The 23056-nt window shown below is 46.1% G+C and overlaps 1 protein-coding gene across 1 annotated transcript in view; it reads left to right on the forward strand.

Annotated features, from left to right (window-relative positions):
- Positions 1-23056, forward strand: part of LOC138515903 (alcohol dehydrogenase 1-like) — a 349539-nt gene that overhangs the window by 295749 nt on the left and 30734 nt on the right. Inside the window, exons 7-8 of the mRNA XM_069630664.1 lie at positions 3688-3823; positions 13913-14051. Of these exons, the coding sequence (XP_069486765.1) occupies positions 3688-3823; positions 13913-14051 (275 nt within the window). The remainder of the gene's footprint in view (positions 1-3687; positions 3824-13912; positions 14052-23056) is intronic.

Here is a 23056-nt window from a genome sequence, read left to right on the forward strand (position 1 = left end):
TAATTTTTTGGTCAGAATCTTGATCTCATTTCTAAATATCTCTTGTTGTGTCACAAAAACTGTTTCATCATGATGAGCCAAATATTCCCTCTTTTCTATGAGGCACTTTTCAGGAATTACTTTACTATAAGGATGACCCTTCACAACTTTTCGAGGAGCTTATTTGTGTTATGCTCACTTGGTATCCACGGGGACGCCACTCAGCCCTGGTTGGTTGCCGGAACCTTCTCCCCGATTTCCGGATGGTGTCTTCGGAGGAAGTCTAGCCTGAAAACACGTAGTCTTCAGTGGGCGTGGGCGACCAAATTATTTCACTGGCGCGTGCCCGTTCAAGTGTCTTTAAGGTAGGTCTTCTTGCAGCAGATTTTGCATAGCGCTGTTTGTTCTTGCCTGCCTTTCTTTTGTGATTAATAATGTCCTTTCTTTCTCCCTAGGCGTGCAGGAGATTCGGCGTGGCGTGCTGGGTGGTTTGAGTACCGCCGGCAAATGATGCCGCGAGATGTGCACTGCAATGCAGTAACTAATGCGCTATGCGCTGCACTGCTTTTTCTTGCCTTTGCTAGCCTGTGTCTCCTCTATTCCTTACAGGTCGCGCTGTCCTTCTCCAGTGGGTGTGGAACTCCAGAACGATGCCGGCCGGGAGGTGACAAGCCAGGTAAGCTTCTTGTGATGTTCGTGGCTTAAGCAATGCCGGAGTATGCCTTTTCTAATGTTGTCTTTCTCCTTTTGCTTTTCAGGTCGCTTCGTTCCGGTAGGTATGTGGTGCCCAGAAGAAGCTGTTCACTGGAGAGCGGATGACAGGATGGAGATTGCAGGTAAGATTCTATTAATGATGTTCCTTTTGTCTCCTCTGCAGGCTCGTTGCTCTGAGGCTCGCGGGTATCACAGGACACAGTGAGCGTTACGTTGCAGTCTGCAAAGTAACACAAAGCGTGCTCTGTTGCTTGGGTGTAGTTTAAATAGCCTCCCAGCAAAGTAGTCCAGGTAAAGTAGTACCAGGCCACCAAACCCAAAACACTACTGCATAGCTTAGTTCTTAGGGACCAAGCTATGCAAATGCCTCCATGTTAACTGCAGGCCCAATGAAAAGTAGTGCCCCTTCAAACATGTTCTCCACAATGAATAAGAGCCTGGTGTTGCCAGGACTGACTCCAAGAGAGTCTTGGGAGTGGATGCAAGGCCTTGAAGGCCTTAATGGAGCCCCGAACCCTGACCTTACCTGGCAAGTGGACTTGCAAGTAGGGGTCTGGGGTAATGGTCGTGACAATTTGCTACAAGGGGTGACCCTCACCATTTTTCGGAGAAGCAGTTTTCCTAAATGTGATGACCAATAACAATGTTTCTAGAACTGTCTGCTCTAAAAGGTATGACTTTTAAAAATCTTTTGAGGCTCTGAGGGTATCCAAGCAACCAGACATTGCAGCAGGCCGATAGGGAGGGAGGTCAGCAGGGAGGGAGAGAAAGAAAGTAGAAGAGAAAAGGAAAGTCTTGAGCTGCTTCCGGAACTTCAGGTGGTCCAGCTCTAGTTTGATATGGGCAAGGAGGCTGTTCCAGAGTAAGGCACCTGCAGAGGAAAGGGATCTACCCCCCGCTCTATGCCTGGAGAAGTATCTGACCCCCAGAGAGTTGGAGGCAGCGGAGTGAAGGGATTGAGAAAGAAGGTATTTAGGAAGAGAGTGTTGGATGTAGTGATGGCCCTGGCCCCAGAAAGCCTTGTGTACGCTGCAGAGGGTCTTCAACTTGATCCTTGCAGCCACCAGGATCCAGTGGAGAGATTTCAGGGCTGGAGAGATGCTGTCCCTGGGCTTGAGGCCAAGGAAAAGTCTTGCAGTCCTGTTCTGGATTAGTTGCAGAGGTTGGAGAGTAGAGGAAGCCAGATTGAGAAAGAGGCTGTTGCAGTAATCCAGTCTAGAGAGAACCATGGCTCTGGAGACAGTGAGCTTCTGGGGGAAAGTGAGAAAAGGAAGAGTGCCTTTGAGGATGTGCAGCTGGTAATGGGACTTCTTGGAAAGGTCTGTGATGTGAGGAGAGAGGGAGAGAGTGGAGTCGAAAGATAAGCCCAAGGTTTTTTGTCACACCGGACAGTGAAGGAAAAGGGACCAAGGAAGGCGGCCAGATTGAGAGAGGGGAAGCGGGAGCAGGGGTCCCGATGAGAAGGATCTCTGTCTTACTGGCATTAAGGCAGATCATTAGAGGTGCACCAAGCTTGAATCGCTGATAGTCAGAAATGCACGAGAGAGGGGAAGAGGCTGTAGGGAGCCCGAAAGAGAGTTGTGTGTCATCCGCATAACACTGAAAGTTGTAGCAGAAGGTAGAGATTAGGTGGGCCAAAGGGGCCACATAGAGATTGAAGAGCCAGGGTGAGATTTTGGAGCCCTGGGGAACGCCACTTGTAGAGAGAGAGAGAAATGGTTGAGAGAAAGGACCCAAGTTGGACCTGTGAGGGTCGGTCCAGGAGGAAAGAGGTCAGCCACCCCAGGGCTGATCTGTGATACCCAGGTTTGTGTTGGTGTGTTTAATTAGAGTATTCATTTTTATACCACCTTGATTTGACATTTCTTTATTTGGACTGTTGCATTATAGCTGTTTGGGTTGCTATTGGATCACCTTCACCCTCCTTCAGAGAGTATAGCATTCCCTCACCCCATGTTACCACAAAAGGCGATGGAGGTCTATCTCTTAGCTGTGTCTGTTTTAATTTTATGATGGGTTTCACTGTTGGTTTGTAGAGGTGTGGCAGCTGAGTAGATGGTTTAGCCACTACCCATCTTTGTACTCCTTAAGAGCAGAAGTAATTTTGTCTGTGTGTGTGTGTGAGAGAGGGTGTATGTGTGTGTCTGTGTGTGTGGGTGTGTGTGTGTGTTTGTGCGTATGTATCTGTGAATCTCAGAGGAGAGGCAGTAAACTAGTTGGTCCCAGCATTACAAATGCTTATGGTATATGTGTTTTTTTAGTTCCAATGTGAAGGAGTGGTATTGGGTACTTTCAGAAAGTTAATAGATCTGCTAATGTCCAGGTTCTTCTTGGCCATCCGTGAACTTCTTCTTCTTGGGGTTTGTATGGAGTGCTTACCTTCAATCTTGGTGATTTTCACCCCTCAAGTGTGGTGTTCTAAAGACACTCTGCTTAATCCATAAACATTTCGATACAATCTTGTTTTTTCTGCCTCGTACTGTCCCTACTCCTAACACTTCTGATATAGATGCGACTTATACCCCGAAATCTCCCATTTCTTGAAATAATTTAGCTTTTTGAACCCTAAACCATCTCATAATCAAATGCTGGATTGTTTCATATGCTCCACGCTATGCACTTGTTTCATCCACATGACATCCAATATTATGAATGTACTATTTAGACTCGTCTGTCCTGACTGCACTAGATTAATGTCACAATTTGCTTCCTGGTCAAGCTATTGGTAGATGCGTTGTTGTTTATGTGATACCACTCTCAAGAAAGCACACTCTGAGAGTCCGCCTTTGCAAAATGGATGCAGTGCTGTATGTTTAGAGAAGTGTACGCATCACTGAAATTGAGGGAAGCCATCCACCCAGGAAAGAGGCACACTTTCTTCCTTTGTTGAACCGTTCACAAGAAATGAAATGGCCCAATGTGTACACTTACTATGGGACTTAATACTTGGGCATGATTCCCTGTAACCACTTCTGTGATTTTCTTCTCCACCAGGTTTCTGCCTTGCTGTCCTCCCAACCTGGCTACGGAACCTGTGTGATTACTGGAGTAACTTCTACAGGTTCATGCCTCTCGATCGACCCCATGGCTTTACTCACCGGACGTACTCTTAAAGGGGCTATTTTTGGAGGTAGGTTTTGAGGAGCGATACACTGAAAATGTTCCAGCCTGATGTGGAATTCATAAAGTATTTTGCATCAGTCCTCGGATCTTGCTTTCCATAATTCTCTTCTTTAGGTGGATTTCCACTCGAGCAGTTTCATGTGATCGTGATAACCAAGTCAGGGCATGCAAATAAATCCCAATAGGGGGATGGTGAGATGCCAGTAGTAGGTAAATGTGTCCATTTATTTTTACTCGATTGCTGTATCCCCTTGTTTTATATGTATTTGATTTTGCATTTATTAAGAGCTTTAAGCCAAAGCGCTGTACAAATATCACTTTACAGTACAATTTAAATTAGTCCGGCATCATTAAGTCAAAATAGAAAAAGGGGTTTAAGAATGAAGAAGAAGATTTTTAAGAGACAAACAGAACATTGAGTAAGAAGACAGAATGCAGAGAAAGAGGCAGTGCGTTCCAATGCAAGGGAGAAAGTAAGGTGAAAGAGGGAAAGCGAGACTGAGCACAGGGAGGACGAGGAACAGTTAAGAGAAAAAGAGATTGAGAGAGCAAAGAGCTTGATGGACGATAGAAAGACAAAAGAGAGATAAGAAGGAGAAAGACCATAGAGATATTTAAATACCATACAGAGAAAATTACAATTAAATTGGCGAGTGAAAAGACAGCCAGCCAAATGAAAACAATGACAAAGAAATAGAATCATGGGGTGAAAAAGAGCAGAACAAACAAACAGAGTTGAAGATAGATTTAAGAGGAGCCAAGCGTGAAAAACGAAGTCCAAAAACAGTACAAGAACAATAAAATAAACAGGGAAAAAAAAGAGAAAAGATCCGAAGTTGCTCTTAGAGTAACAAAGGGTCTAGCCTTACGATTGAAAAAAAGATGGAAGCGACATGAACGAGAAAATATAGAAATATGATGAGAAAAGGAAAGCACAGTGTAAAAGTAAAGGACGGTACCAGGCTGCACAAAAAATAGGAAGCAAGGAAGGGGGAAAATAAATTGATGTGGGGGTTGATGGAGGAGGGATTTTAGTTGCAGGAAAGAAAATAACTTTAGTTTTGGCAGAGTTCCAAACAAGACCATGATCTTTCATCCAGTATTTAATAGCTGAAAGATAAGATGTCAAAGTATCCTGGATGACAGGAGTAAAAGAAGAAAAGGAAAGAAAAAGCTGAGTGTCATCAGCATAGAAGTGATGAGACATTACAAATGAAGAAATAATAGAGGTGCAGGGAGAGGTAAACCGAGAAAAAGAAATGGTCCCAAGACGGAACCTTGAGAATCGCCATGAAGAAAAGGCACAGTGTCCCCAAATTTCCCAGCCCAAGAGACCAAATAAGTACGGTTAGAAAAGTAAGAACAAAACCAGGCTAGAACAGAACCCAAAAACCCAAAAGAAGAAAGAGATGACAGAAGTAAAGCATGATCCACAGTTCAACTGAAAGAAGGGCAGTTTCAGTAGAGTGCATAGAACAGAAACCAGACTGAAAAATAGGAAGAATGGAGTTATCAAACACAAAAGAAAAGACTTGAGAATAAACTAAACATTCCGGAAGCTTAGATAGGTAGGGGAGAAGAGAAATAGGTCTAAAATTAGAAGGAAATGAAAGATCGAGAGAAGACTTTTTCAAGATGCTTAGAAAAAAGCATGCTTAAATGAAGAAGGGAAAGTAGACAAAAGTAGAAAATTATTGAAAAGAGAGGTAAGATAAGATACCCATGATGGATAAAGCATAGGTATAAGTGATGAAGGAATCAGATCTGAAGGAGCAACCATGGGGTGCATAGGCTAGCAAAGATATGTAGTATTAGAAATGGAGATTGGAAGAAAAGATGACAAGACCAAAGAAAAAGAGGACGAAGAAGACATAGAAGAGGAAGAAGTAGAAACAACACGAAGAATGACACGTTTTGTAGAAAAATAAGAAGCAAAATCAGAAGTAAAAAAAGAATAGAATTAAGAGTAAGATCAGGTTCACAGCACCAGCTTGCTTCGACGCTTGGGTCTATCTAAATGAAACTCAGCACATTGATTCTTACACACAACAATATACTCAGAGACACGCATACATCTTATACATGGGCAACCAGTACATTTGAATACAAAGGATTGGAATTGTCTCGAAGGACCTTTGGAGAAGGAACAGGGGGTAGAACCACAATGTACCTGGTGCTTATTAAGTTCTTGATGCTCGAAAGCGTTGAGGCGTTCCAGGGCAGTTTGCAGCTCCTAAGACAGAGTTCATGGCAGGAGACAGCCGCGGGTATCAGGTGGCAGGCAGATGTGCAAGCCAGGCAGGCAGGACGGACGGCTGCAGACTGGCCAGCGCAGCAGCTAGAGGCCAAGAATCATTGCCTCTGTGCTGGTTGGCGGATCTGGAGCGCTGGTCGAGGCGGATCAGACAGCTCTGGTGACTGCAGCATGACAACTGCCAGTGGTGCAGCTGGATGCTGTTCAAGGGCTCCACTGTCTCGAACATGTCCTTAGAAGATTGACGCTAGATGATGCTTGTGTGGCACTCCTCCTAGCTTCTTTGCAGGGCTTGTGTCGTCCTTTCAAGGTGAACAGCCCAAAGCTCCGGAGAGTGTTTGCAGGCAATAACCTTGTCCTTTGTCCAGAGACTCCCTGGCACTTCCCACCTAGGAAGCTAGCTGGCAGAACCTAGCAGTGCACACTGTGTGCTGGCTTAGTATCGGTTCTGGAGCTGCTGGATGGGTCTTCTGAGTCTGGTATCTAGCTCTGTTCACTGGGAAATGTTTTGGGGAGGGATCTTGCTTCCCTCTTAGAACTCCTGGCCTTCCTTCACTGGCGGAAGATGTAAGGTAGCCTGTACCTTCAGCTCAGATCCAAATGAGTCTTCTTACTCCTTTCAAAGTCGTTGGATGATCTGCTAAGTGAGGGGTTCAGCACTCTTTTAAAGCCAAATTGGCCCCAGGGATTGGTGCAGGGTAAGCCTACCTTAATTATCCTGTCCTGGGTCCCCTACCAACAATCTTCTGTTAGACATGAGGTCAGGACCAGAGTGCTCTGCAACAGGACAGATAAGGGGTGACAACATGTACCTAAGTCCCACCCATCTCCATGTCTGTTGCAGAGCAAAGTGTTTCTCTGGTTAACTGAGCCCTCTGTGACTCTTGATTAAAGTGCAGGTCTCTCTTGAAGTTTGTGATGGGAGCAGACTTCCTGTCGCCCCTAAATCACATCCTTCATCCCTCTGAAGGGGGTCTGTTCCGCAGGGACACCTGCAGGAACTGCTGAACGCAGACAGGCCATTCACTACCTTTCATACAGAGAGGTAGGAACTAGCTTCAAGCTAACACATTGCACACCGAAGGGGGTGTTAGCCCCGCCTTCCTGTTGACTTAGTCATCAACCAAGCCCCTTCAGGCTTGCCTCAATTCTCTCGTTAGTATCCACTGCCACCAGCAGAATTAGCACAACAGGGAAGCATATCCATGGAGACTTTGACATTTAAATTAGCCCATGACTGGAGGAAGTTGTGCTTTCTCCCTTCTTGAGATGCTTTGATGTACCTGTGCTTTCACATTCCAGCTGAATATGACAGGGTACAACATTCAGATGTGGTGGAGCCTCACAGCAGCACAGGTCCAATGTGGTGAGATCTCACAGTAGCAAAGTTCTAAAGTAGTGAAACTTTACACTATATGCTATGTCAACATTAAAAAGTGATGCAATCCTGCGGTAGCATATTCAAATGTGGTGCAACCCTGCAATATCAAACTTCCAAAGTGGTGCAAACTTGTGGAAGCAGAGTTCAAATGCAGTGCATTGAGCATGATTTAAATGTGGTGCAACCATGCAATTTCAAAATTAAAATAGGGTCTATTTAGCAAAACTCAAATGTGGTGCAACTCCACAGCAGCAACATTCAAATATGGTGCAACCCTGCAGTAGCAAAATTCATAAGTGTTATGCCCCTAACAGTATCACAATTCAAATGTGGTGCAACCCACACAGCAGCACAATTCAAATGTGGTAAAACCCTGTAGCAGCAACATTCAAATATGGTGAAATCCTGCACCAGCAACATTCAACGGTTGTATGCCCCTAACAGTATCGCAATTAATATATGGTGCAACCCACACAGCAGCACAACTCAAATATGCTGAAACCACAACAGTATCAAAATTAAAATGCGGGCAACAGTGGTTATCATAATCAAACACACATACTCTTTATGTTGCCAACCTCAGGGGTCCATATTGATTCCTGCAATGGTGGTTAAATTCCCAAATTGTATTTGGGTTGAAATCTAAGACAAATCCAGGACACCTTCCTACTGTTCTAGCTCAACACATTCACTGATAGACAGCATCTCGCCTTGAACAATAACACATAAAAAGACAAAAAAAACGTAGCGAGGTTTGTACTGTGGTCAAGACAGAAATACTGTAGAAATGCTTAAACTTGTTATCTACCAAAAAAGCGATCCTAGTGGTTGAACCAAGCAACTGACTGCATCCACGTTGCTGCGACACAAAGATGCTTCACTTGGAATGCTCTCTATTTGAAGTGGGGCCATACCAAGATTTCATTTTTCTGTTTGGCATAGTTAACACATAACCTTATGCTTGCGAACAATAGGGTTTCACTTCTACTGAGTGTGGCCTGCTCTTGTCTAAGATAAATAAAGCTAATTTATGGAGTGAGCTTAAACTCACAATTGAAAATAGAGTGAGGAAAATAATCTTGGGGAAAGAGAACATTCTGGAGGGATTCCTATACTGATATCTCTTCACACAGACCAATTTCTCAGAAAATTGGATTGCGATTGAAATCCCCTTGCCTCAGACCATGAATTACAACAACCTGAAGCTAATATCCAAAATAAAATAAAAGGGAGTGCATTTCAGTTGCAATGTTCATTATAGAGTGTATATTGAACATTTAATGAAAAGGTTATATGGTGTCTCTGGCAGATGTGATAAATACTTAATCACAAGAACGCCATTAACAAAACACATGCCCATCTTCATATTGCATATGTATTTCTGCAGAACAATTAGCAGTTTTCTTTTCAAATTCAGGTTTACTATATAGAAAATCATTCATATTGCATTGAACAACCATTACATGTTCACGTCTCTGGTGAATATTACATTGCCCCTGAATATGTAAGGCACTAAGAAAGATATTTAATTCTTTTTTCTTCCCTAAACAGACTGAATTCAACACAACAAAGTCTTCTTTATAGCACAGGTCTACTAAGGTCTCTACCTTTTCTTTTATAATTAATGTGGCTGCAATCATTGGTCAAAATTCTGGACAACGGCAGTCCACAGTGATGGATATTACCTGGCAGAAACAGCAGTTGGCCGATAGGCTGTATGTGGCAGTCCCTTCCCACACTCTGTCGAACTTCAGTCTTGACTGAGCTTTCACCATGGACTCCACCGGCAGACCTTGTCCTCTTTATGTGCTTGTCATTGTCTGTTCTAGGGCATGGATATTGACGGCATCTGGTAATATTATCCCCATATATATGGTTGCCCTACATATGGTTGCCGGGAAAAACCTGTGGTGACTTTATATATGGTAACCATATATATGGGGTCAAGTGGAGCAGAGGTTGCGGGGGTGTCTCCTGCTCCCCTTGAAAAAAAAAAAAGTTTTAGGGGCTGTGGGGGTGTCCCCTGCACGTTCAATGTGATAATGTCCCTGCAAACCATGGCCATTTTTTAGCTACACTTTTGTCAGACACCGTTTTTTTGCAGATACTCTATCACATGGAACCGTATGGATGGGGTATCCTCAAGCGAGGGAGAGGATGTTGATGGTGTCTCTCTACTCCCCTTAGTGCTACAGGTGCCGTTGTTGCCTCACCGCTTCATTTCGAGTTCTGCTCGCTGGTGCCGGACTGCACGTATGGTCTGACCAGGTGTGCATACCGGCACCGGCAAGCAGACCAGGATGGTAGCAGCGGTACCTTTATTAACGGTACCGCTGCTATCATCCTCCCCATTCCCATTGAGCCCTATGGGAATGGGGACGTACCGGGTCTGAGTCCCGAAAAATGGGAATTACTTGGTCCGCAAAGGTCCAAGGTAATTCCCATTTTTTAGGACCCGGACCCGAGTTTGGGGGTAGCCATGCAGGTAAAAACAGCATGGCTACCTCCAAACTCGTAATGAGGCCCACTGTCTCGTTAGGAAAAAATTACTATGGATAGCTGTCTCGGTAGTTCGTTACTCCAACTCCTTCCCTGACTTAAGACACAATAAACTCACTTGTTGAAGCACACTTTCTTCACGTCACCTGTATCATTGCTCACCCTTCATGCACTTCCAACAATGTGTCTCAGTTAAGAGGTATATTAATTTGTAATTGCAGGTAATAGACTCCTTAATGTTATTTATGGCATAATAAACCCCTTATTAAATGCCTACACTATGGGTCCATGGCGGTGTCCTGGAAACTCTGTATGAAATCTTAAATAATTGAAAATGATTGTAAGGTTAGAACAATCTTCTTTTTTTTTTTTAGATAACAGGATATTCTCTTGCGTTAAACAATTGTTCACATGCACAAACCACATTAGCACCGGCGCAAATACTGTACAGATGCATACAATTCTTTGAGGAATAACCCAGCATGTTAGTTTGTAGAAACACAAAGAGGAGAAAGGGCAAGATTATATATTAAAAAAAAAAACATTTGTTTTGGCTTGCGGTAAATTGGGCTGGTGGACACCTTAAACCTTTTATATGATACTGAGGTTTCCCTGCTCTTTGGCCAAATGTACTTTTGCACAAATCAGTGATTGTTGATCCCACACAAGGCATCATTAATCAGCCCACTGAGTCACTGGCGGTAGCCGTGCGATGGGGGAACGGTAGATGCATACTAGGAGTACTGCAGTGTAAAATGAACCCTGCCTAATATTTAATAAAAGTGCAGCATACTGACAAAGGAATGGAACAATATAAAACGTGTGCCAGATAATTAACATGCAGCATTCGGTTGAACATTTTAGCATCAACTAAAAAAATGCAGCACATTTCAATTTACCAATTGACACTCAAATGATAGTAAGGTGACACTCCAAAAAAGTTCAACAGGTGGCCTTTTGCATGACTTGCACCTGCCTAAAACTGAGTTCTGCCCCTTCTTGGTAATGCTTTATAGGGTTCTTCGTTTCATAACCAAGTTTGGCACCATAACATACCACACAGAAGAAACCAGGGTCCATTGTCCCTGTGATGCAGGAACATACTAAGGACATCCGGTTTCACCATATGTTACCTCTGCAAATCTTTATTTCATTCACTAACTCGGCCTTCACATGGTGCAACTAATACCCACATCATCTACAAGGTCACAAAGAACTCCACAGCAAACAAAAACGATTTAGCGCAAGCCTTGTGCATGGCCACTCGTGGGTGGCATCAGACTGAAACTCATCCTAACTGAAGCAGAACTGATTATCTGTGCCACCGCAACCTCAAACTTTCCCTGAGCCCATTGCACCGAAGTATTGGGCACCTGCCCTCAGCCAGACTCATATTTACCGCAGTTTAAAGCCATTGTAAGGAGTAGAGGTGGGGGAGCCCGAGATTTCGTGGGCAGTGCCGAGCCAAGGCCGAGCCTGGCAGACAGGCCTGGCTCTAGGAGCCCACCACGGGCCGTGCCCGGAAATGGCTGCACCAAACGCTTTCTTCAAAGGGATGTACTTACAGCATATTAGCATCGTGATAAACGTGTACTGAAGTTGGTATGCATTTATCTACCTTGGATGAAAGGCTGAGTTAATCTTGCAGGGATGAGAACCTGCATATCACACACAGATCACAGCAGCGAGCGCTCAACACGCTGAGTTATGTTACCAATTATGGTATAGAATTAGAACACTCCCTGTTATTCTTTACTATGGCGTTCATAAAGAAAGTAATGGCGACCTTAACTGTTACTAAGTACCTTTGCAGGACATGTATTATGTGCTCTCCCCCGCATTTTTATGGACAGTGTTAATGAAGTCATAGTGCCTGCAAAAAGTGGGAGAGGGAGCAGCAATTGCCTGACATTCAGACATGGAAGCGTAGTATAAATCATGGATAAGAGTACCACTATTTCTTTTAATTTGTACAGACCGTACCTTTAGTCCAAAGGCTCACGAAATGTGCCCTGGATGCTTTTTCTTTCTCCCGAGCCAAATATAGAATCGGCTCAGGCCGGACCTTGAAGCACTGTCAGTTTCCCAAGTCTCAGCGAGGCAAGCACACATGCAGCGTCCGTGGCTCTACAGGTCGTGGTGCTCAGGTTGCACACACTTTTCTTTGATCAGTGGCAGTCATAGCCTTTCATATGCATGATGGTACATTTCCAACTCAAAGGGCTTGCAAAGCACCAGTTACCTTGCAAATCTGTGCTAGTTTAAGTGAGCAACACAAAGTGCCCATTTAAATATGTGTTTATATCCATGATGTCTACTTTCTTGATATGCAAAACAATAAAGTTGCTGAAATTAAGTCACTAATGACATGTTTTCAACATCATGAATAACCTAAGGAAAATAGGACAAAATGTGGTCCACGGCATCACCGCAGCACAGTGCGGCCATGGTAAAATAGCTGTGCTGAGAGATGCCGCGGTAGAAGAGGTGAAAGTTTAACGCGTGCTGCTGGAAGCAGGAAGCCAAGAGAGTGGTGGAGAAGGAGGGGCTCTCCGGGGCAGGGTACGTTTGGGTCAGGCAGCCAGAATACAGGCAGACGCGCATGTTTTAATTATTTTTAATGGAAGGAGTGGGCCATCACCCGGCGGGGCTCGTGGCCGGCCCCTGCTTTGGGCAGGCAGTAGGCCGAGAGAGGGGTCAGGCCTGAGCCCTAGGTGGGGCTCGGACTGACCCGAGCCCCTCTGGGCTCACCCAGCAGAAAGGATCTGCTGCTTCTATCTCTGAACGATCATGCACATCATCCCTCATGTTGCCTTCCCGCAGACCAGACGTCATTTGCGGGTCCCGCGAGGGAACTAGCATGCGAACAACGGGCCCGTCATTAACAGACCCGTTGTAAGCAAGCTCCCCATTTCCATTAAGCCCTACGGGGGTTCAAATGGGAATGGGGATCGCACGGGTCTGGGTTCCCTGAATGGGGAAATACCGGGCCCTCCAAAGTCAGAATGGCCCGGTAATTCCCCATTCAGGGAACCCAGACCCGAGTTTGGAGGCAGCCATGCCCTTATTAAGGGCATGGCTACCTACAACCTCCTAATGAGGCCCATATTCTTTGAAATGCACTATTTGCAACACAAGTAACTCCCTCTTGAATACTACACAACAGTAGGCCACTTTTTTAATTGGTGCCCTAGCCAATTTCTTTCCCCAGTCCACCACTGTTTGAGGTAGACAGGCTCTACATTTTAGCCTTTGCAAATATTTCTTTGTCTGTACAAAAAATTACATGAGCACAATTGCCATTGAAGTTGTACTGTTGAAACAGTAAGAGTACAGTTTTCATCTCACCTCTGGTTTCCTTATAAAAGATTTTAAGTTTGAAAAATATTCTTTAAAAAATGGTCACTTGATACAATTGTCGTCTGGCTGCTAAGTTTATCTCGCGGACTTGCACTGGCGAAGATTTACAAATCGCCAAATCAAAAAACATTCTTAAAGTGACCTCTAGTGTAGTAGTTCAAGTTGTAACTTCAGAAGAACTCTGTTGAACAGTCTTAACCACTTTGTGATGAAATTGAGTGAAAGTGACGCAGAAACAAAGATACATGGGTAGGGAAACACAAGTCACATTGGGAGGCTCTGGAGGATAGCTCAGGGGCAACACGCTCGTCTTGGAAACAAGACGATGCGGCGCAACAAAGGTTCACTCCAGGCGTGCGTGCTTGGACATTTTTGGGTGTTAGGCGCGTTATAAATAATTGATGCGTGGCACGTGCCTGTTCAGTTATTCAGTTTCAGAGCATGTATAGAAAAAGCTCAAGGCGTGGTTCTCCCCTGATATTCCTAAGGAGGAGGAAGTGATTTATGAAATAAAACATATTTACACTGACGATTCTTCATCACTTACCCTTATACATTCTGAAACTATTAATTCATTTCTTTCCCACACATTGTATTTTCAGGTTGGAAGAGCAAAGATGACACTCCTCGGCTGGTCTCTGATTACATGGCGAAGAAATTTGACCTGGAGGGGTTGGTGACTCACACCTTACCTTTTGCAAAAATTAATGAGGGGTTTGATCTCCTGCGCAGCGGCAAGTGGTGAGTTTAATTAAATGAACTGTAACGGTATTGCATTTCAGCGTTTTACATCCTGTATGTGGGGGAATACTACCCTAATACATGTGTACATCAAAAGGTAGGAGAGAGAGAGAGATCGAGGAAACTAAGAGAGAGGAGAAAAGTGTGTGTATGAGAGAGGAGGGGTGGTGAGATGGGAGAACGAGCGAAACGAAAAGGGGGGAAAGAGAGAAGTGGTGGGATATGGAGGAGAGGGAGACAGAAAGAGGGAAGGCGACTAAGAGAGAGAGAGGTACTACGTAGAGGCTACCACAAAATAAATAATTGAACTGAAACAAGTACAAGTGGGACTACGTAGGCCCTGGCTGTCTGCGGCGTCCGTGGTAGATCCAGGAGAGAGAAGTGGCCATCAACGGGACTGCAGGTCTTTTTTCGGTTATGAGGGTATAGAAGGCATTGCTTAGTACATCTGCTGCACGCCCAGTGGGGCGCTGCATTTCCTTCCCGTGCCCGCTCTCCATTGAAAGTGACTCGCGGCCGCGTTGCCTAGCAATGCCTCTGGCTACACCTCCTGCCTCACTCTCATCCCGACTGTTCCTACATCTTCTCCGGCCTGCGCGAAACCCAGGCGAAGTTGGACTAAGTTGCCCTGGCTGTCTGCGAGGTCTGTGATACAACCAGGAGATAAAGGTTGCCGTCAACAGGGCTGCGGGTCTTTTTTCGGTTGTGGGGGCATAGAAGACATTGCTTAGTACATCTGCTGGATGTCGACTTATGAATTTCCCGGGGGGAGCCCAAATATAGGAAGTGACATCACCATCAGTTTATATGACCACATTTGCGCATAGTCGCCAACTTGGTGCAAGGGGGGTCGGAGGGGCACAGAACAGTGGAAACATTGGCTAGCATGTACTGAATATACTAAAGTCAAGTAAGAAGGAGGCTTAAGCCTTCCAGTTGCATTGCAGTAGGCCAACACTGCCCCCACTGCACCCCTCTATTATCATCCATGTTGTAGTAGCCCTCAAATGACAGAGCAACACAAGTAGGATGGGCGAACGAAATGCCAGCCCATCCTGTGAGTGTGTCAAACCTCAGAGCAAAGATTGTGCGTGTGCCTCCTATCTTGGAGCACACTATCACTAATTTGGTGCAAATCTCGCAGGTGGGTGCATGGAAATCCCCTGCGTGTGTTTGGGCTGAAGACCCCGGAACACATGCTCATTCCTTCAGTATGAAACTCTGGCCACGGCTCTTTGGGCAAGCATTCAGGATGGGTCTCGCACCTATAAACAGTGGGATATATTGAGTGGGCACCTCACTCCTTGGAGCATAGTATACCCGTTGCTAGTAATCTCACAACTGAACGTACAGTGTCACTCTTGGTCATCTCAGTGACCCCATGTATATTAATGGAGTCAGTCTCCCATCTGGGAAGACAATTATATTTCTGTTAAATTCAGTTTTCTCGACCTATAGATCCATACCATATTCATTAATTGTGTGTGCAGGGGTGATAACTTGTGTCTGAGAGAGCTCATTCTTTCATTCAGGAAAGATAAAGGGGTAACAACCCTCTGTATGTGGGATCAGGCTCATTTTGCCCCATGGCCACTTCCAGTAGTAGTGAGCAGGTTTTAAGACCCTGCTGATTCTGTTATCCTACAGGCTCTAACCTTCTATCCCTTGCCCCATCATGGCTTCCAACATCCTGAGCGGCAGTTTATGGACAGCAGGCAGATCGGGACATGCGTGTTGCCAATTGAATGTAGCCAGATTTACTATTTAGATACTGGGAGAGAGCCATGAATCCACATTGGTGGTGAAGAAGCACTCAACATACAGAACACAATGGTATAGTGTTGCAGTCCTGCTGAGAAATGACAATTCGGTCTGTTTAAATGTAAAGCAGAGTGGCTGAGAAGTACACGCACTGTGCTGTTAAAAATAAAGCAGCTGTGGTGGATGGAAGTGCACTTCGGTGGCATCAAGGGTATGCAATTCCCTGTGGGATAGTGTTGGTAATTTCCTATTGAAATATAGCAGCCCTATTGAGACGTGCCATTAAAAGTGAAGCTGTCCAATAGGCTAGATCAGTGCTGCCCCATAAAAGGTGTAGAAGCCTCTGTGAGAAGAGGCAGTACTGTCTCAATGGTGAGAAGTGTAGTATTTTCACATTAACTGTGCTTAAGCACTTTCGTTATTTAATAGTGCTGGTACATTCCATCCCTGTAAATATATTAGCTCTTTATAACCACAACAGTGTTGAGTTATTCTGATGATGATGAAGGTGATGTTAGAATTGCTCAATAGTTCTGGTTCTGTATCATTAAATGTACTTCAGATCTTCAGAGTCTCCAGAGGATAGCTCAGGGGCAACATGCTCGCCTTGGAAGCAAGACAACATGGAGCAACACAGATTCGATCCCTCGGTCCACGCAACACAGGATCGATCCCTCAGTCCATGCTTAGAAACCTCTGGGTATTAGTACGTGCATGATAAATAACCAATTATATAACAAATAAATAAATCTGCTGAGAAGTGCTGGGGCCTTGTCAATAAGAGTGTAGATGCTGAACTGAGAAGTGCTGATGTTGTCCCATCAAAAGTATAGCAGTGCACAGATGTAAAAATCCATCCAACCCAAAATGATGTTTAGAATTTGCATCTGTGCCTCCATTTCTAAAAATCGTTTTGGGTTGGGTGTACCTCTACATCCGTGCACCCGGGAGCACAGATGTAGAAGTATACCCAACCCAAAACGATTTTTAGAAGTTGAGGGACGGATGCAAAGCAAGAGCCTCTTGCTTTGCATCCATCCCTCAATTTTTAAACATCGTTTTTTACCCGGCTTTCACCCGGGCCGACAGAGAGAGACACAGTATGGATGTAACAAAGGGCCATCCATACTGCGTCTCTTCTCTCCGGCCGGGGGGGCTCAGCCCCGACTTCATTCTGCCGGCAGGTGCCGGGGCCTCGGAGCACCCGCGTACTCGGCGCCCCTGATGCCCAGTGCAGCACTGCATTAACTTCCCATGCCTGCTCTTCTGTTTGAAGTGATTCACGTCCACGTTGCCTAGTAACGCCTGAGGCCACACCTACTGCCCCACTCTCATCCCAACTGCTCCATCATCTCCAGCCTGGGCAAAGCCCAGGCGGAGTCAGAGTAAGTCGGCCCTCGCTGTCTGCAACTGTCTGCGGTGAGGAAGCGTTACATCTTGCTACTATGTCATCTTGCCTCAGCATAATTTCCCCAGCACACCCAGGTAATTAATTTCCTGGTTTCAAGTTTCAAGGTACTCGTAACACTACTCACGACTGACTGTAATGCCTCCAGAATACCTTCACTTTGCTACAAGACAACATGCACTTCTATTAATAACAATCTCATTTATCCCCCGGTTGTTTCTGCAAACACTGCTGCTATATGGACCTAGGATTTTGGAATGCTAGGTCACTTTGCCTGATGCTGTTTTGGACTTATTTCTAAGACTAAATCTTCACTTTCTGTGCAGTACAGAAACATGGATTCTGCCTCACGATACTACTGTTGTATCTTTGACCTGTTTTGACCATGTCCCCCGTACCACTAGTCGTGGAGGGGACACTGCATACTCTACCACTCTTATAATCTTTAGGTAGCCAAACTCACTAACCAATTCTCGTTCCCGGTAGGTTTTGTAAACTGAAATTTGTTATTACTTAATTGATGATGCGTTTGTAGTACTTAATCAATTGTTTCTTATTAACACGTTGAGAGACACAAGATTTGAATGCTTGTATGCTGTTCTGATTTTTTTGATTGATAGTAAAGCTGAATGTTGCCTTGCACTTTGTCTACTCAGTCATTGAGTCTGGTTTGGATGGACTCCTGTTCCTCTGGGTCTGTTTGGGACTTTTTGGGACCGTCTCAAATTTACATAGAGGATGCCAAAGCAACCGTCTTGAAATTCTCTTGACATTCCTGCCCCTGTTATGAGGATCCACCAGAAACCAGAGTAACAATTGGCATGACTCTGATCTAGCTGCTCTGAAACACAAGTGCAGAGCAGGAGAATGGAAGTGGCAGTCCTAAGGCTCATTCTCTGACAAACTGGCCATTCGCCTGCTACAGAGGCAATACTGTCTCTCCATCTGCTCCAAAAAGAGGGCACACATCCAGGCCCATATCTCTGGAGCCTCTAACAACACGGCTGAACTCTTCAAAATCTGCAAGGGACTAGCCAATCGCTCTGCAGTCTCTACCTCGTCTCTTCCTTCTCAGACCCTCTGTACTACACTGGCCACCCATTTCTGCTCTAAAACTCAGGTTATTCTGACCAATCTGTCTTCTTCCACCCCTTCTACTTCTCTCCCTGCCCCTCTACTTCCCTTGGTTTCCCCTCTCCCCCACCTACTCTCTCCTCCTTCTCAACTATCACAACGAATGAGGTCTCCAGAGTAGTTCACTCTATGAAGTTTTTCTTCAGACAGGTGTCTCACTGTACCTCCAGAACCAATAAGGACAACATCTCCTCTCTCACACCATCTCTTGTTGACGTCTGCAACCACTCCTTAGATTTTGGCTCTTTCTCTTCCTCTCTCAAGCACTCACTTGTGCACCGCACCCCCTTCTAAAAAAGCCTTCTGACGACCCCTCATGTCTGGCCCACTACTGCCCTATCTCTACTACACCCTTCCTTGGGAAACTCCTAGAGAAGTTGGTCTTCCCCCAACTGAACCAACACACTGATCTCGTTGGCTGTTTACATGACCATCAATCTGGGCATCGAGAGGCATGGAACACCCATGAAGAACTGCTTGCAAATCTTGACACCATTGGTATCCCAGACCAGGCAGGAGATTGGTTGACCTCCTTCCTCACTGACCCCCCCTCCCAGGTTCTACTGGGCTCATTTTCCTCCACCACCACTCTCTCTACATGTGGTGTTCCCCAAGACTGTATCCTCTCAACTTAGCTCTTCAATATCTACCTTGCACCTCTTGCTCACATGATCTCCGCCTTCTCTCCTCATTTCCGGTGTTACTCAGATGACACACAACTCTTCTTCAAGCTCCCTTCATCCTCCTCTTCTTCCTCCTCTCTCATCCCAGACTGCCTGTCTGCTATCCAGTCCTGGTGCACCTCCAATGATCTCTGTCTTAATGCTAGTAAGACTGAGATTCTTCCTAGCAGGACACCAATTCCCTGTTTACTTCCTGCACTCTGGCCACCCTCTAAAGTTTCTCCTCCTTCTCCTACTACTGAAGCCATAAACTTTGGGGTCATCTCCGACTCCTCTCTCGCCTTCACTCCGCACATCTTGGACCTTGCTAAGAAGGCCCATTTTCAGCTTCACCTTCAATAGAGCTCTGGTCCTCTCCAGGCTGGATTTTTGCAATAGCCTCTTTCTCAACCTACCTCTTTCTTCCCTCTGCCCTCTTTGCCTAATCCAGAATAGGGCTGCAAGACCTATCCTTAGCCACTTGCACAGGGACCGTATCCCTCCAGCCCTAAAATCTCTCCACTGGCTCCCGGTTGCCAAAGGGTTAAATTCAAGACCCTTTGCATCATTCATAAGGCTGTCTGGGGCCTGCGACCATGCTATCTGCAACTCTCTCTCACTAAACACTCTCCTTCAAGATCCCTTTGATCTTCTTGCTCCAATTCTCTGCTGGCCATTCAGAGCGTTCTCCAAGCAGAGACCTGGGCCAGATCTCTGTCTTCGGCTGGCTCCGTCCCCTGGAACTGTCTCCCTCTCTCTGTGTCTTGAACCAGGTCACTTCAAGTTCCGCAAATAACTCTAGACTGTTCTCTTCTCCTCCTCCTTCTCTCTCTCCCGCCCATTCTAATGATCCCCATAGGTGCTCAGATTGGCGTCCCAGTCCCTCAAGAGTCCAATAGGGTCCTGGTTATTTGCCCAATCACCACCAGCATCCACCCATCCTGCACAGCCCTCTGGGCCACATCTGCTAGTTGGGTGGTTTGTCTGAGCCCTCTTGACTTGGGATACCTCTGCCCATGCACGTACCTGTTGCCTTCCCAACAAGCACCTCGGGCACTCCTGCCCCCTCTGTTACCCCTTAGAACTCACACCCCACCCCCACCCTCTTCCTTTTCTCTGCACTTGCATGTTACGAATGTCACAACGCCTAGTCGGATGCTGTTTGTTTCTTATTTATTCAATTGTCACTTCTATTGTTTTCTTGTTCCCTTCCCTTTGCCTTGTGGTGCTTTGGAATACTGTCTTGTTGTATAAGAGCCATATAAATAACCAATAAATAAATAAAATTAACACAGGAGATACAAGTACTCCCCTCCCCTCTATTCAGCGCTTGGGTTACAGCAACTCCCTTACAACTGTATCTAAGAGAAACGGGCTACCAAAAATAGCCAGCCTAAACCGTAAAGCCGCCCTTAGCCTTGATGGGACATGTAATTGGAACCTTCTCTAGTCAGATGGGGTGAGATATAGGTTTGGTTGTTTTACTGCAGATGAGCTAACAAAGACTAGGCAAATAGACCAAGCTCCTAACTCTCTCAGCAACACAGTATACAAACCAACATTTACTTTGCCTTCTGTGCCACAGACAGTGAAGTCTAAGTCTGACTTACAGGTTGTATCATCGGCAGGGAGAAGTCGAATAATACATACACTCCACAATGATGCACCAAATTTCAAACATGTCCCAGCTTCCCCATATACCCAAATCACTGGACAAATCAACAGAGCTGTTCAGAGTTACAGTTTCTACACAAGACCTGGATGAGAGTTTAAATCTATCTCTAAATGAAGCTGGAACTAATCCTAGGAACGCAAACTACAACACAACCCCAGAGTTACCAGGTGGGTCATCGATCTCAGCCCTTAATATTGTGTTAAACTCGTTGGTGGGGGTATACAAGAACATCAATCATGGTATGAGAGATGTCAAGGACCAGCTAAAAACAATGCATTCCAAAATGTGTTTTATGGAGCAGTATATATAATGGCTGAAAATCATATCACGGGAGACCAAGGATTCTCAAAGCCCTTGCAGAACAAGGCTGCAGTGTTGTGCGATGCAGGTATGCAGGAGATGATGCCCGATGACACGTAGCACACAACACAACTTTCCACACTCTCGAGCCCTTAAGAACTGAGAATCAGACTCTCTGTGGCAAAGCCCTCGCAGGACAAGGCTGCAGTATTGTGCAACGCAGGTACGCAGGTGACGGTACCCGATGACATGAAGCACACAACACAACTTTCAATGATCCCGAGCCTTTAAGAACCGAGGATCGGACCCTCTGCGGCAAAGCCCTTGCAGGACAAGGCTGCATTGTTGTGCAATGCATGTACGCAGGAGACACTGCCTGACGGCATGTAGCACGCAACACAACTTTCCATGATCCCAAGCCTTTAGGAACTGAGGATCGGGCCGCAGTGTTGTGCAACACAGGTATGCAGGAGATGCTGCCCAAAGACACTTAGCCCGCAATGCAATGTTCCGCGTTCCTGAGCCTTTAAGAACCGCGGATAAGACCCTCTGCAGCAAAACACTCGCAGGACAAGGCCGCAGTGTTTTGCAACGGAGGTACGCAGGAGACGCTGCCTGACGACACGGAGCATGCAATGCAACTTTTCACCCTCCCGAGACTTTAAGAACTGAGGATCGGACCCTCTGTGGCAAAGCCCTCGGAGGACAAGACCGCAATGTTGTGCTATGTAGGTACGGGGGAGACGCTGCCTGATGACATGTAGCACACAACGTAACTTTCCATGTTCCCGAACCTTTAAGAACCCAGAATCGGTCCCTCTGTGGCCAAGCCCTCACAGGGCAAAGCCACAGTGTCATGTGACGCAGGTTTTAGGTGGCAATGGGGTAGCAGCGCAGATTGTGAGTGCAGACCATTTCACCCTCCATCTGCGTCTGCAAGGTGGTGTGGGGAGGGAGAGTAGCATTATTGCACTCCACGCAACTCCCTGACCTGCACTCCATGCATTCTCCCTCTTGCACACACGTTGTCCCCCTGCAACTGTTCCCTGCTTCCCCAACGATGCGTCCACCCTTCTTCCTTCCCCGCACCCCCTGTCTTGCATGCCACATGCATTCCCTCGCAATTTAGGCCCATCTTACCTGTCTTCACGCCATGTGCATCCCCACGCAACCTGTCCCTGCTCCCCCAACCTAGCGTATCCCTCTCAGCGGTGGTCGCCATGCAACTGCCCCTGCTCCCCTGGCCTAGTGCATCCCTCTCTGCAATGCTGCCAACGTAACTTGTCCCCGCTACCCATTGATCTGCACCTCCTTTTCAGCGTTGCTCCACACATAACTTCCCACGCTCCCCTGGCCTAGAGCATCCCTCTCTGTGTTACTTCCTACGTAACTTGTCCCTGCTCCCCCGCCCTTGTGAATCCTTCTCAGCGTTTCTCCCCATACAACCCAGGCCCGCTTCACTCCACTCCTTCCTCTTCAGGCTACCGTGAGCCGCAACCACTTTATTGTTCCCTGCCTGTGTCTCTGCATTCAACGTCCTTTCATGCTGTGACTATTGTGTTGTCATTCCACTGCATTGCTTGCATCTCCTCTTACTTCCTGGTTTCCTTGCATGTCCAGTGCTTGCGTATTTTACTGCTATTCTACTGACTATCCTATCCCTCTCACTAGGTCTGGTAGGAAGAAGCTCATCCCGGGGAGGCCTTCCTGTTGCTGTCCAACCCAGGCCTCTCTGTCGCTGATACCTACACCAGTGCTTCCTCCAGAAAGACCCTCACCAACAGCCTCTTTGTCGTTCCCTCTCCAGGCCAATGGACCCCCTCCCATATGGTCTCTGTTCTCTCTCCTTTTTCCTCCTCTCCCATTAATGGTAGCACCCGGTGGGAGGCCCTCGTGGTCCCCTTCCACTCCTCCAAGACCATCATTAATATCTACTTAAATGGCAATGCCTTGGCCCAGGGCCCTCAGGCCAATCTCCTGCTTTTAGATAGAAGCTTCCAGCATCTTATCAAATTCCTTCCTTCTCCTGATACTCCGAACTACCCCTATCTAGCTCCTCTGCCAC

The sequence above is a fragment of the Ambystoma mexicanum genome, chromosome 6q (assembly GCF_040938575.1).
Source record: "Ambystoma mexicanum isolate Mex_15411 chromosome 6q, UKY_AmexF1_1, whole genome shotgun sequence".
NCBI classification, from domain to species: domain Eukaryota; kingdom Metazoa; phylum Chordata; class Amphibia; order Caudata; family Ambystomatidae; genus Ambystoma; species Ambystoma mexicanum.